The sequence below is a fragment of the Scyliorhinus canicula genome, chromosome 10 (genome assembly GCF_902713615.1).
Source record: "Scyliorhinus canicula chromosome 10, sScyCan1.1, whole genome shotgun sequence".
NCBI lineage: Eukaryota > Metazoa > Chordata > Chondrichthyes > Carcharhiniformes > Scyliorhinidae > Scyliorhinus > Scyliorhinus canicula.
In genome coordinates, this window is record NC_052155.1 from 62,396,816 (window position 1) to 62,412,177 (window position 15,362).

At 43.9% G+C, this 15,362-nt stretch overlaps 1 protein-coding gene across 2 annotated transcripts in view; it reads right to left on the reverse strand.

Moving 5' to 3' along the window:
* The window catches only part of lrrc69 (leucine rich repeat containing 69), a 91,626-nt gene that overhangs the window by 25,204 nt on the left and 51,060 nt on the right, over positions 1-15,362 (reverse strand). For both annotated transcript variants that reach the window (XM_038809066.1, XM_038809065.1), the window contains exon 6: positions 1,948-2,049. In XM_038809066.1, the coding sequence (XP_038664994.1) occupies positions 1,948-2,049 (102 nt within the window). The remainder of the gene's footprint in view (positions 1-1,947; positions 2,050-15,362) is intronic.

A 15,362-nucleotide genomic window follows, 5' to 3' on the forward strand; every position in this document is an offset into this window, starting at 1 on the left:
GTGGGTGTACCTACACCACATGGACTACAGCGGTTCAAAAAGGTAGCTCACCACCACCTCCTCAAGGGCAAGGGCAATTAGGAATGGGCAAAAAATGCTAGCCTGGCCACCAAAGCCTACATCCCGTAAAATTATTTTTTTTAAATCTGAGAATCTTAGAGCCCTCTCTTTGGCCTGTTATTCCATGATCCTTCACTTTGACTGTATCAGTATGAGTTATTTGAAGCTTTCAATTATCCAGTGCAACTCCCCTTTAAAAGGGTAAGGCTGCCTTTAAGTCCTGGCGTTTAGCTTGAAATGTGCTAGCCTCACACACTCTTACTGCATAGAAGGAGGTTATTTGACCCATTGAGTTCATACTGGCATTACAGCAATCCAGTAAGTCCTATTCCCCTGTTCTATCCACATTGCCTTAAAAGCGTATTTCCCTCAAATATTTAACCAATTTCCTTTTGAAGTAGTCAATCGACTTGCTTTGTAGGCAGCAAGTTCAAGGTCATTATCATTTACTGCACAAGACATTATTTTAGCAAATCCCCCTCCCCTGCACCTTTTGCCTAAAAGCTTCAAACTGCATCCCTTAGTTCTTGTACTAAGAGCTAATGGGACTCTTTGCCTATCTTATCTAAACCTGTCATAATCTTGTGACATCTTTATCAAATCTCCCTTCAATCTCCTTTGCTCCAAGCCCTAACCATGTCGCTAGTGTTTATCAACCCTGAGACCATTCTGGTAAATCTCTGCCCCGTCTCAAGGTCTCTCACATCTTTCTTAAAGTGCAGCCCCAATATGATCCTATTGTGCATGCAGTCACCAGCAAAATGGGTAACTCCTAGCTGCACACTACAATCACTTAAATGAGGAGGCAGCACAAAGGTTAACAGGTAGTAGGCAGTGGACTTGTGTCCAAAAAAAACTGTGCAAACCAATTATTAACCCATTTTATTCACTGTTTCTTCTGTGTTCTGCTATAAACGTCATATTTAGAATTCAGTATTCAAAAGATTGTAACTTGGAAATTATATTTTCATTGCTCCAGCAAAACAAAAATCGAAAAACATTGCCATAGTTCATACTTCAAATGCCATTTGTATCTGTTTCACTGTAAACAAACTGGTCTTAAGATTTACAAGCAGGATATAAATGGTTAGGATTCTGCTTTATTTTGACAAATATTTTGACGTGTATGTTGTTAGATCAAAGCCAAATGGGTACTAAAGCAGAAATACTGAAGTGAACTAGTAAAGCTCAATCATTTTCTGCATGCTGACCAAGAAACACAATTCCAGATTCCAGGAAATATGTTTAATTTGTAGCAGGAGTTGAACTGAGTTCCTTCAATAAACACAATGGAAGCTATTCAGATGAACTATGTTGTTTATCACTCAGTTATGAAGAGAAAATGTAAAGTTCTACACTCACTGCTTAAATTTAAGTTCATTTGAGGAATTTAACAGCACAACCATATTGATTTCTACAAATGTAATGCCTTCTTACAGAATTCATGTAATTCCTTTTATTAATTATTTTCATACATAACAAGAACTACACGAGTGTTCAAGATATGTGAATAAATTCAGCAATCACCAACATTAATCATGAAAGCATTCTACAACAGACCATGTTGGAACTACATTAGTCAGTCAGCATCTGTAAAGAGGAAGGACAGCTTATGATTTTCAGATTTGTTGACCGCCATCACACCAAGAACATAACCTGTCTGTTCTCTTTACAGGTTGTAGTATACTTGCAGCATTTTATTTTAATTTTTATTCAGATTTTTAGAATTTGCATATTTAAAAATTTACTAAAATATTTTATAACGGATGGAAGAATCACAGGATCCCTGCAGGGCAGGAGGTCATTCGGCCCATTGAATATATAGATTGCCTCCACAACTGTGATTTTTTTTTGTCAGAAATATCTCGAGTAATGTTTAACAATTACCTGGAGAGTTAAAACTTCATTCTGTTGTGTTGACATAATGAGGTTTTTTTCCAATAGGGGATTCTGTTCATAGTAGAATTCTTCCAGTTTAAGCTCCAATAACTTGACAATTCAAAGTATAAAACAAAAAATATCTTTGGTAAGTGTGTACAATTAATTTGCTGTATCTATAATATTTTTTAAGTCTTGCACCTACATATATTTTCAGTTGACACATATTTCTGTTTCACACTTTTGCCTGAACATTTGGACAAATGGTGTCAAAGAAACAGTAGATGAAGATGAAGAAGTAGAGAAGGTATGAACCAAAAGCAAGGTAAGCAACTAAAAAAAATCCAAATAAGAAACTTGCAAATAGTTATGAAAACAACTAATCCTGAATAGTCTAAATAATCTATATTTAAAAAATAAGTAGAAACAACAACTGTATCATTTTAATTATTCAAGATATATCTCAAAATATTTTTCAGTTATCAGGTTGGTTTCAGTCACTGAATATTTTGTCCAAAAACCAAAAAGGGGGACTATCAACGAAGTGGACAAATGTTGCAAAGTTTCCATTAGCACACACATTAAAGGAAATTGGACACCACCACCTGGAAATTCCTGTTTAAGTCACTCACCGTTCTGAAATATATCACCGTTCCTTCACTGTCCGGTGCCTACAAAGATCTAAGATAATTCCAATGCTATTTCATAAATTGCCATAACCTGCTTCATAACTGTTATTCAAAAACTCATGTTAAATGAGATTTCCAAAGGAGAGACAGACGTAGAAACTGAATATCCCAAGACTAATCAACTCAGATATGAGGAGCACACTTTATTGTCAGAGATAGCTATATTAGAGCTGTGAGACAAACTTATCAGAGAAACCTCTAGAAAATCTGATCACATTAAAGCTATCAAACATTTCAGTACCAGGATGCTCCAAATAATCTAAATATGCAACCCTTCCAAACACACCATCCCTCATTAAAATAAAAGTGCCGTTGAAGGTCCCAAATTAGATCCAGACCAACTTTACACAAACATATGAATAGGATAAGAAGACGATTTGGCCCCTTGAGCATGCTCCACCAATTAATAAGATCATGGCTGATGGGTTTGCGTTTAGAGATTCACAGCCCATTCTATCCCTGATTACCTTTGATTCCCTTGTCTATGTCTGCCTTAAAACTATTCAATGACCCTGCTTCACCACCTTCTGAGGTGGAGAGTTTCAAACTTGCACAACCTTCTGAGAGAAACAATTTCTCCTCATCTCAATCCTTAAGCAACACCTAATTTGAAAACAGCGCTCCCTAGTTCTGGACTCATGCACAAGAGGAAATATCCTTTCCATGTCCACCTTGTCAAGATCATTCACAAGTTTATATACCTCTCAATCTTTTAAACTCCAGTGTGAACAAACTCAGACTGTCCGACCCATCTTAATTTTTTTTTTTCAATTTAGAGTGCCCAATTCTTTATTTTTCCAGTTAAGGCAATTTAGCATTGCCAATCCACCTATCCTCCACACCTTTGGGTTGTGGGAGTGAGACCACATAGACACGGGGAGAATGTGCAAAATCCACACTGATTGAACCCGGGTCCTTGGCTGCGTGAGGCAGCAGTGCTAACAACTGTGCCATCGTGTTGCACCCCCCCCCCACCCCCACCCGACCTATCTTCATAAGTGAACCCACTCATTCCATGTATAAACCTAGTAAACCTCTGAACCTCCTCCAACGTGGGTTGGTTTTCAAGAAATCAAAAACTTTATTTCTAACAACAGAAAACTATATGGTTTCTGGAATGTTATAGAAACATAGCAACATAGAAAATAGGAGCAGGAGGAGGCCATTCGGCCATTCAAGCCTGTTCCACCATTCGTCGCGATCACGGCTGATCGTCCAAATCAATAGCCTAATCTGCTTTCACCCCATGACCTTGATCCCATTCGCCTCAAGTGCCATATCTAGCTGCCTCTTGAATGCATTCAATGTCTTTGCCTCAATTGCTTCTTGTGGTCACAAATTCCACAGGCTCACCATTCATTGAGTGAAGAAAATTCTCCTCATCTCTGTCCGAAATAGTCTAGTCTGAATCCTCAGCCTGTGACCTCTGGTTCTGGACACAACCACGATCAGGAACATCCTCCCTGCATCCACCCTGTCTAGTCCTGATAGAATTTTAGAAGTCTCTATGAGATCACCTCTCATTCGTCTGAACTCCAGCGAAAATAATCCTAACCTAGTCAATCTCTCCTCATACGTCAGTCCCGCCATCCCCTGATTCAGTCTGGTAAACCTTTGCTACACACCTTCGAGAGCAAGAACATCCTTCCTCAGAAAAAGAGACCAAAACCGCACACAATATTATATAGTGTGGCCTCACCAAGGCCCTGTATAATTGCAACAACACATCCCTGCTCCTGTACTGAAAACTAGCAATGAAAGCCAACATACCATTCACCTTCTTTACCACTGTTGCACCTGAATGCTTACCTTCAGCTACTGGTACTGAAGGACACCCAGATCCCGCTGCATATTCCCCTCTTCCAATTTACAGCTAGTCAGGTAGTAATCTGCCTTCTTGTTTTTACTTCCAAAGTGAATAATCTCACATTTATCCAAATTATACTGCATCTGCCACTGATTTGCCCACTCACCCAACCTGTCCAGATCATGCTGAAGGATCTCTGTATCCTCGTCATAGTTCACCCTCCCACCCAACTTGGTATCATCTGCAAACCTTGAGATGTTACATTTTGTCCCCCCACACAAATCATTAATATGCATTGTGAACAGCTAGGGTCCCAGCATTGATCCCTGTGGTACCCCACTAGTTACTTCCTGCCAATTTGAAAAGGACCCGTTAATTCCTACTCTTTTGTTTCCTTTGTGCCAACCAGTTTTCTATCCATCTCAATGAACTTCCCCAAATCCTATGCGCTTTAATCATGCATGATAATCTCTTATGCAGGACTTTGTCAAACGCTTTCTGAAAGTCCAAATATATCAAATCAACTGGCTCCCCATTGTCAATGCTACTAGTTAAATCTTCAAAGAATCCCAATAGATTTGTCAAGCATGATTTTTCCTTTATAAATCTATGCTGACTCTGTCTGATCCTGCCACTTTTTTAAATGATCCGCTATAAAGTCCTTGATTATGGATTCAAGAATTTTCCGCACTACCGACATTACACTTACTGGTCTATAATTCCCTGTTTTCTCTCTAACTCCCTTAGCAGAAATCAATGATGGTCACTGAAGTGCTGGCTAGTGTAGACTTGAGAGATGAACAGACACTTCCAACACTGATGAAGGTTCAACTCAATTTTATTAACTACTTCTAACTAACTAACACACGATGACTGTGGGTCTAAATGATGCTTACTTAAACTAGAGACCTAAGCCTTGTCCGAACCAGTTGATTCTCTCAGCAAGTGTTGTGAGTCTGTGCTGGGCTGGATGAGTTCCTGTTACACTCAGAGGCAGCACCCAGACTGAGCGGGAACTGTGGTGCCCCCTGCCTTTATTGTGTGTGTATTCTAACTGGTGATTGGCTGCGGTGTTTGTACATGTTGATTGGTCCCTGTGTGTGTCCATCAGTGTGTGTCTGCACCATGATATACTGGTGTATATTATGACAGTCACCACTCTACACTATGTGACTTTTCCAAACTCCCTCAGTCCTATTTCAATGCTTCTTCTAAGTGCCAACTGAGGGGCTATGGTCAGAAGTGTGGACAACTGCTCCATATGAATATGATCCTGATGGGATGGAGGCGACCTTTCCTCTGTTCAGTCTTGGGAAGGACCAATAATGGACTGCTTCTCGAACCTTGAAATCTCCACATCCTTAGCCTGATGTCTTCCTTCTACCTGTGAAGACTTTGAGGAAATGAGCAGAAAATGTTTCTATGCTGCAGTCCTGTGGGCAAGAAATGGATTTGAAGCTGTATCTTGCTCTCCCTTTAGTCATGAGATCAGTGTTGTCTCTGGTTGCAGAAAAAATATTCCTGTAACTGCCAATTGTTCCATATTGCTCTGTATTATTGGGCATCCTTTTCTGATGTTGCTGAGAACAATGGTATTAGACTCTGCCACCAGCCCTGTCACTTTCTGCACATTTTCAGAGAGATTAAGCAGTGTCTTCATGATCTGATGCTTTGCAACCATCTTTTGTTTCATGCTGACCTAAAAACCTTTCATCAAAGAAGTGTAACTGCTGAACAAAATGATAAACTCTGCACTTGGCAAAAGAAAATTATCTGAAAAGAAAGAATGTGTAAGGTTACGGAGATAAGGCTGAGTGTGGGACTAGGTAGAATGCTCTTTCAGAAATCCAGTGCAGACTCGATGTGCTGAATTCCTTTCCTGCACTGTAATGATTCTGTGATCTTCAAAGAGACTGTAAACCATCTTTCAGTAATGTTAGGACTGTGAAGAATGTTGGCATGGATGTCCTCCAAAGCAAGACTCAGGCTTGCTCCCTCCGCATACGTTTTCTGTGCTGTGAGCTCCTCATGATTGCCCAGGTGAATCGCCGCTGTGCTTGGAGGTTCCCGGCAATAATGGCATCTTGCATGGAACCTTCAAAAGGCTTCTGACCATGCCATCCATCAATGCTTCACTCACAACCTTATGCCTCTGATGGCTCACCTTCTGCCTTCCCGGCCCATTCCTCTCTCTCCTCTTCCTCTGTTTTTGGCACAGGCCTTTCTTTTGCATCTGCCCCCCCTCAAGGTGCACGGCTCCCCCCTCCCCCCCCAACCCCTGCTTTATCTGCACCACATTGTGCAAGATGCATCATACAACCATTAACCTGGAGACACTGGCTCATTAATATCGATGGCTACTGCAGAGCAGTCAAGACACTGAACGTGCATCTTTAACACCCTGAATCACTGTTCAATGATGGTCCGCGTATGAATATGGTTTGCATTATAACACCTTTGAGCCCCATCTGTGGGTTTTAAGAGAGTGAGACGCCACCTCCATAAAAGGTAGCCTCTGATGGCAAGTAGCCAGCCAAGCATCTGGGGACCAGAATGGAATAGCTGAGGCAGGCATGGCTTCCATAGTACGAAAGCCATTATGTTCCAAAGTATTAATGTTCCAAAGAGCATTAAATAGCAGCAGGAGTTGTTAGGAGTGGAGCTGGACTCTGTTTGGCAGGGCAGGAAACACTCCCATTCGCCATTCATTAGTACTGAGGTAAATTATTGGAACAATAATGACAATTGCCCAGGTCCTGATGTACTTCATCCGAGGATCTTAAAAGAGGTGGCTAATGAGATAGTTAATGCATTGGCTTTAATTTTCCAAAACTCCCTAGATGGTTTAATTAAATTGGAAACTGGCAAATGTACCTCCAATATTCAGAAAGGGAAGGAGGCAGAAAGCGGAAAATCACAGGTTAGTTACTGTCAAAGGGGAAGTGTCAGAAGTTATTATTGAAGAAGCTATCACAAGGCACTTGGATAATTTCATAGTAATCAGATATGGTTTTGTGAAAGGAAGATATGGGGCTGGATTCTTCGAGCCTCCTTGCCTAAAATTGCATTAAGCGGGGAGGGGCGGAGAATGGGTGTTCGCACGGGAATTGTGACCGGCGCTGCTGAAGCGTTTCTCCGATCCCCGGAGAATTGCTTGGGAACGTGCGCGCGCGCGATCTACGTGGCACAGGTAGGGGGCCATTGACAGAGGCCCACCCCCAATTATCCATGTGCAGCTGGCCAAGTTCGCGACGGCGTGGTTCTAACCACGTATCGGCCGTCGGGACGCTCGGTTGGCCGCCCTAATGGGAGGCAGGGGAATCGTTCACCGGAGGGGGGGGCCTCATGGATGGCCGAGGGAGCGGCACTGATCCATGGGTGCACACGATCTCGGGGGGGGCCTACATTTTTGCTGTCGCTCCGCACTGCGAGTCCGCCATGTCGCACGCACAGGGTGGCCACCGCCGTGCTCATGCACAGACTTCAGACCGGGTGTGCGGGCCCCATATCCGCAGCCAGAGCTGCGAGAAGCACTCCAGGGCCCTGCAAGCCTCCAGCAGATAGGATAATTGCTCAGGACTTTCTCAAGGAAAGTCCAGAGTGAAACACCAGAGTTTTCACGCTGGCGTAGGGACATAGCCTCATTTTTGGCGAATCCAACCCCATGTTTAACCAACATATCGGAGTTGTTTGAGGAAGTAACAAGTGCTGATGATAGAGGGGAATCAGTGGATGTACTGTACTTAGATTTGCAGATTGCATTTGATAAAGCGCCGCATCAAAGATTATTATGGAAAACAAAGGCTTATCACATACGGGTAATAACATATTGGCATGACTAGAAGATTGGCTGGCTAATAGGAAACAGAAAGTAGGCATAGATGCGTCTTTTTCAGGTTGGAAAGATGTAATAGGTAGTATGCCACAAGATCAGTGCTGGGACCTCAAGTTTCTACAATTTATATAAATGGCTCTAATGAAGGGATGGATGGGTTGCTGATGACATAAATATAGGTACGAAAGTAAGTTGTTAGGAGGGCATAAGGAGGCTACAAATATATATAGACAGGTTAAGTGAGTTCGGAAAATATGAAATTGTCCATTTTAATAATAATAATGATAATCTCTTATTATCACAAGTAGGCTTCAATGAAGTTACTGTGAAAAGCCCCTCGTCACCACATTCCGCCGCCTGTTCGGGGAGGTTGGTATGGGAATTTAACCCACACTGCTGGTCTTGTTCTGCATGACAAGCCAGCTGTTTAGTCCACTGTGCTAAACCAACCCCTTTTAGCAGGAAGAATAAAAAAACTATATGACGGTGAGAGATTGCAGAGGATCTGGGTGTCCTAGTGGATGAATCACAAAAGGCTAACATGCAAGTACAGCAATTAATTAGGAAAGCTAATAGAATTTATCATTTATTGCAAAGAGAATTGAATACAAATGTAGGGAGGTTACTGTGTACAGTACTGGCAAACTTAGTTAATGTGTTGGAAGCTGTTCTGTTGCTCGTTATGCTTTCCCTTAATTTGCTCTGTTTTAATTACCTTTGCTCTAGAGTCGGCAGGTATCTTTCTGATACCACCACAGGGTTTAAAGCCAAGTACTGATCAATAACTCAATACACCAGTTAGTAAGTTTGAAATCAATACACATTTATTTACACACAGTCAATTATTACTCATGCATAAACTCTACTCGCTAAACTACAACTACTACTAAAATCCTATACTTAGCTTCGAGTGGCCCACCAGGTCAGAGGAACAATGGCCGTTGTCCGGTTCTGATACTGCTGGCTTCGAACTGGTTACGGAATAGTAGCTAGGAGCGTCTATCTCGTAGCGTGCGTTGACCTTAGACTTACTTGGTTGGTGCAGCTGCTAGGCAGGTCTCTCCTCGCTGAGAGCCAAGAGCGAAGAGAGCGAACTGAACTTGGGGACGCTATCTTATAGTCCCCAGGAGTTTTGCGCCCTTTTGGGCGGACCCCGGACTTGGTCCCAATTAATTGGACCATGTCTCAATCGTTCCTATTGATTTTCTCCAATTGTTGTTCCCTGATCGTTGGGCGGGCCCTAGGTGGTTGTTGGCCTGCCTTTGTTTTAACTCCCACTGGCGCCGGGGAGTCAGAAACGATTGTTTCAATGTTTCTTTTTGTCCCTGGAGATAGCTCATTAATCTGTCTGGGTTCTGCAAATCTTAATACACAGGAAACCTTGCTACCTGCTTGTTTTCTCTGGTGTTGTCCGTTTTTCCCTGCACTCCTTGCGAGTGTCCATTTTGAATCGGGATGTGGCCACTCCAGGTGGCTACAGTTCCCAGCAGGTTTACCAGATTAATATCTGGAATGGGAGCATTGTCTTATGAGGAAAGGCTGGACAGGCTGGGCTTATATCCGCTGGAGTTTAGAAGAGAATGAGGCGACCTGGTTGAAACATATAAGATCTGGGGAGTCTTGACAGAGTGGATACTTAGAGGATGTTTCTTCTTGTGGAAGAATCTAAAACTAGGGATTACTGTTTAAAATAAGGGGTCACCCATTTAAAACACAGGGGAGGCAAAAATATTTATCTCAGAGGCTTCAGACATAGGTTATCGGGGCAGGCAGGATATAGATTTGAGGTTACTATCAAATCAGCCATGATCTTATTAAATGGTGGATAAGAATCAAGGGGCTGAATAGCCTACTCCTGCTCCTTATTCAGATGTCTGTATGGAGCATTTCAATTTTATTGTTCCATGTGAATGGATCTACGCAGTTCATTTAGTTCACAGGGCTATAACTGTAAGCTTGCTATTCCACATTTAGAGTTATAAATTTTAAAACAGATAAATTTGGGTTTCCTGCAATCATATTTACCTTTGCTGATTTAATGAAGTCATTGAACTTGCCCTTATACAGAGTGGGTATCCAAGGTTAGAGACTTTTCTCTCATTACCTTTCCACTATTTTCACCATGATTCTGCCTGCTTTGTTGACAAGTCGCTTTTACCTACATCAAATATTGCATCTGTCCTGTGCCTACTTACAATCAGCAGATTTTCTCTGTTTACCTGTTCTTACTCAAGTTATTTGCTTGATGTTGGTTCTGTTTTAAATTCTCCAGTTACAACTTCAGGGAGGGGGGGTGCAGATGGCATCAAACACAGAGGCTGGGGACACCCAGGGAGCGGGGGGAGCCCGTGATCTGTGTTCTCAATGGAGTTTCTCGGTGTCCAGAATGCAGGCAGAGCTGCAGACCTGACAGACCGGCTTAACAAAATGATTCGTCACGCTGAAAGTTCAAGTTTTTTTAAATCAGGTCTGTCAGTATCAGTATCAATTTCACTAGTTTCTGCACTGCTGCTTCCGACCTTCAAGCAGCGTCCTGGTTCAGATTTTCTTTTTAAATGACTGCCAGAAATCAAAAAGCTGCTCAAAGGTCAACAGCGACACAGCAACTGTCAGGCGAGAGCTCTTGCTCGGAAAGAATAGTGAGTCAAATTCTTGTACTTTTGAACCAATTGGATTGTGTGTTTGTAGGGGGTGGGGAAGATTAGGAAAGAGATAGATGGGTTGGGAAGAATTTAGGGTGGATGGGGGGGTAGGTTGGGTGGGCGATAATGGAGGATGGGTTGAGGCAATGGTTGGGGGAGGTTGGGGGAGAGATTGAGGAGAGGTTAAGAGTGGGAAGGTGAAGATTTGGAGGAGATTGAAAGGGTTGGGGCAATTTGAGGGGTTATGATGTGGAAATGCTGACGTTGGACTGGGGTGGGCTCAGTAAGAGGTCTTACAACACCAAATTCAAATGCAGCACGATCTGGACAATATCCAGGCTTGGGCTGACAAGTGGCGTTACATTTGTGCCACACAAGTGCCAGGCAATGACAACCTCCTACAAGAGAGGACCTAACCACCACCACTTGACATTCAACTGCATTACTATCGATAAATCCCCCCCACAATCAACATCCTGGGGGTTACCATTGATCAGAAATTAAGCTGGACTAGCCATATTAATACTGGGCGAGTTTCTCCCATATGGGGAGAAATCGTAAGGCTGGCGTCAAATCCGGGCGGGTTTGACGCCAGCCCCCCCCCCCTTCCCGACCGGGAACCGATTCTGGTCCCCGGTCGGGGCTAGCAGCCCGACGCCGTAAGCTCCGGCATCACGGGCTTAACGAATTTCGTTAAGCCCGCTTGCCCGAGTTAGGGCCGGCTGACGCGTCATATGACGTCAGCCGCGCATGCGCGGATTGGAAGACGCCAACCCGCGCATGCGCGGATGACGTCATCGCGTATTTGCGCAAAACCCGCGCATGCGCGGGCCGGGATGCCCCTCAGCCGCCCCGCGAATGGATACTGCGGGGCGGCGGAAGGACAAATAGTGCGCGGGCATCGGGCCCGCTGCCCGCGATCGGTGCCCACCGATCGCAGGCCCATGGCACCCTTGGCACGGCCGTGGTACTGCCGTGCCAATCGGTGCCATGGTTATAAAATGTGAGTGTTTACGGCCGTTTTTACGAATGGTCAGACCAGGTGTGTTTGCCGTTCGTAAAAACAGCCGTAAAGGGCTGGGAACTCGGCCCATCTATCAGCTGTGAATCGCTGCCGGCCGTAAAAAAACGGCGGCAGCGATTCGTGTCGGGAGTTGGGCGTAGGGGGGGGGGGGGGGAATAGCGGGAGGGCGTCGGAACAGCGTGGCCATAAAATTTTATGAGCCACGCTATTCTCCGCACCGTCGGGAGTGCGGAGAATCTCGCCCACTGTGTTTACCAGACCAGGTTAAAGGCTAGGAATCCTACAGTGAGTAAATCACCTCCTGACCACCCCCCCCCCCCCCCCCCCACCCGCAAAGCATGTCCACCATCTACAAGGCACTAGTCAGGCTCATGTATTTGCTTTGTTTGGCCCCTTGTTCCGCACTGTAACCAATCACTGTTTGTCGATATATCATTTGTCAATGTTCTCTGTTGATTATTCTTTTGTCTAGCGCTTTTCCAGGAGACACATCCGGAGTGAGACTCATCTAGAGTGGGATTGCAACTTGGTAATTTGGTGCAGTGAGGTAAATCAGGAAAGGTAAGTGGAAAATCTAATTCTGCTGTTTTTCAGTTAAAAGTGCAGTGTGTAGCTTAGTGTCTGATTGGTTGAAGCTGCCCCCACCCTAATTGCTGAGAGGCAGTTATCTGTCAATCACCTGAGGCCTGTTTAGGGGCACATTGTATTCTTCTCTTTGAAGTTTAGGTATTTTTTGAGTCATCGATTAGCTGAGGTCTGTATAAAAGACAGACAGAGAGCGCACTCAGTAAGCTAGCGCTTTTCCAGGAGACACATCCGGAGTGAGACTCATCTAGAGTGGGATTGCAACTTGGTAATTTGGTGCAGTGAGGTAATTCAGTGCAGAGTGTGAGGAGGTGCTTTTTCAGAGGTGCTTTTTAACCCTGGTAAGTGACTGGTAAGTAGTTTTTCTTTTCATTCTTTTCATTGTCTAATTTATTTATTTTTATTTTGAAATTGTTGTTGTATAAGTTTACCTAAGGTTTAAGACATGGCAGGAGATCCCAGACCCGTGTCATGCTCCTCGTGTGCGATGTGGGAGCTCAGGGACACGTTCACTGTCCCTGGCTCTTTCACATGCAAGAAGTGTGTTCAGTTGCAGCTCTTGTTAGACTGCTTGACGGCTCTGGAGCTGCGGATGGACTCACTTTGGAGCATCCGCGATGCTGAGGAGGTCGTGGATAGCACGTTTAGCGAGCTGGTCACACCGCAGGTGAAAATTAATGAGGGAGATAGAAAATGGGTGACCAAAAGAAAGAGCAAGAGTAGGAAGGCAGTGCAGGTGTCCCCTGCGGTCATCTCCCTGCAAAATAGATATACCGCTTTGGATACTGTTGAGGGAGATGGCTCACCAGGGGAAGGCAGCAGCAACCAGGTTCATGGCACCGTGGCTGGCTCTGCTGCACAGCAGGGCAGGAAGAAAAATGGCAGGGCTATAGTGATAGGGGACTCGATCGTAAGGGGAATAGACAGGCGGTTCTGTGGACGCAATCGAGACTCCAGGATGGTATGTTGCCTCCCTGGTGCAAGGGTCAAGGATGTCTCGGAGCGGCTGCAGGACATTCTGGGGGGGAGGGTGAACAGCCAGCTGTCGTGGTGCACATAGGCACCAACGATATAGGTAAAAAATGGGACTGTAAAAAATTCCTACAAGCGGAATTCAGGGAGTTAGGAGTTAAAATAAAAAGTAGGACCTCAAAGGTAGTAATCTCAGGATTGCTACCAGTGCCACGAGCTAGTCAGAGTAGGAATGTCAGGATAGATAGGATGAATGCGTGGCTCGAGAGATGGTGCAAGAGGGAGGGATTCAAATTCCTGGGGCATTGGGACCGGTTCTGGGGGAGATGGGACCAGTACAAACCGGACTGTCTGCACATGGGCAGGACTGGAACCAATGTCCTAGGGAGGGTGTTTACTAGGGTTGTTGGGGAGGGTTTAAACTAATGTGGCAGGGGGATGGGAACCGATGCAGGAAGTTGGAAGGTAGTAAAACAGGGACAGAAGCAAAAGGAAGTAAGGGGAAAAGTGCAAGGCAGAGAAGACATAGTCAAAAATCTAAAAGGGCGACAGTACAAGGTACAGTGACTGAGCGGAGCTCAGTGAATAGGCCCAGTAATAACAAAAGGAATAAAACTGGAGATGTTAAGATTCAAAACAGAGGTAAAAAAACCAACATAAGTGTACTTTACCTGAATGCTCGTAGTATTCGGAATAAAGTAAATGAGTTGATGGCACAAATCATCGTAAATGACTATGATTTAGTGGCCCTTACTGAAACATGGTTAAAGGATGGTCACGACTGGGAGTTAAATATCCGAGGGTATCAAACTATTCGGAAGGACAGAGTGGATGGTAAGGGAGGTGGTGTTGCTCTGTTATTTAAGGGTGACATCCGGGCAATAGTAAGGGATGACATCGGTGCTATGGAGGATAAGGTTGAATCCATTTGGGTGGAAATCAGGAATAGTAAGGCAAAAAAGTCACTGATAGGAGTAGTCTATCGGCCACCAGATAGTAACGTTATGGTGGGGCAGGCAATAAACAAAGAAATAACTGATGCATGTAGAAATGATACAGCAGTTATCATGGGGGATTTTAATCTACATGTCGATTGGTTTAACCAGGTCGGTCAAGGCAACCTTGAGGAGGAGTTTATAGAATGTATCTGCGATAGTTTCCTAGAACAGTATGTAATGGAACCTACGAGGGAACAAGCGGTCCTAGATCTTGTCCTGTGTAATGAGACAGGATTGATTCATGATCTCATAGTTAGGGATCCGCTCGGAAGGAGCGATCACAATATGGTGGAATTTAAAATACAGAAGGAGGGTGAGAAAGTAAAATCAAATACTAGTGTTTTGTGTTTAAACAAAGGAGATTACAAGGGGATGAGAGAAGAACTAGCTAAGGTAGACTGGGAGCTAAGACTTTATGGTGGAATAGTTGAGGAACAGTGGAGAACCTTCCAAGCGATTTTTCACAGTGCTCAGCAAAGGTTTATACCAACAAAAAGGAAGGACGGTAGAAAGAGGGAAAATCGACCGTGGATATCTAAGGAAATAAGGGAGAGTATCAAATTGAAGGAAAAAGCATATAAAGTGGCAAAGATTGCTGGGAGATTAGAGGACTGGGAAATCTTTAGGGGGCAACAGAAAGCTACTAAAAACGCTATAAAGAAGAGTAAGATAGAGTATGAGAGTAAACTTGCTCAGAATATAAAAACAGACAGTAAAAGTTTTTACAAATATATAAAACAAAAAAGAGTGGCTAAGGTAAATATTGGTCCTTTAGAGGATGAGAAGAGAGTTTTAATAATGGGAAATGAGGAAATGGCTGAGGAACTGAACAGGTTTTTTGGGTCGGTCTTCACAGTGGAAGACACAAATAA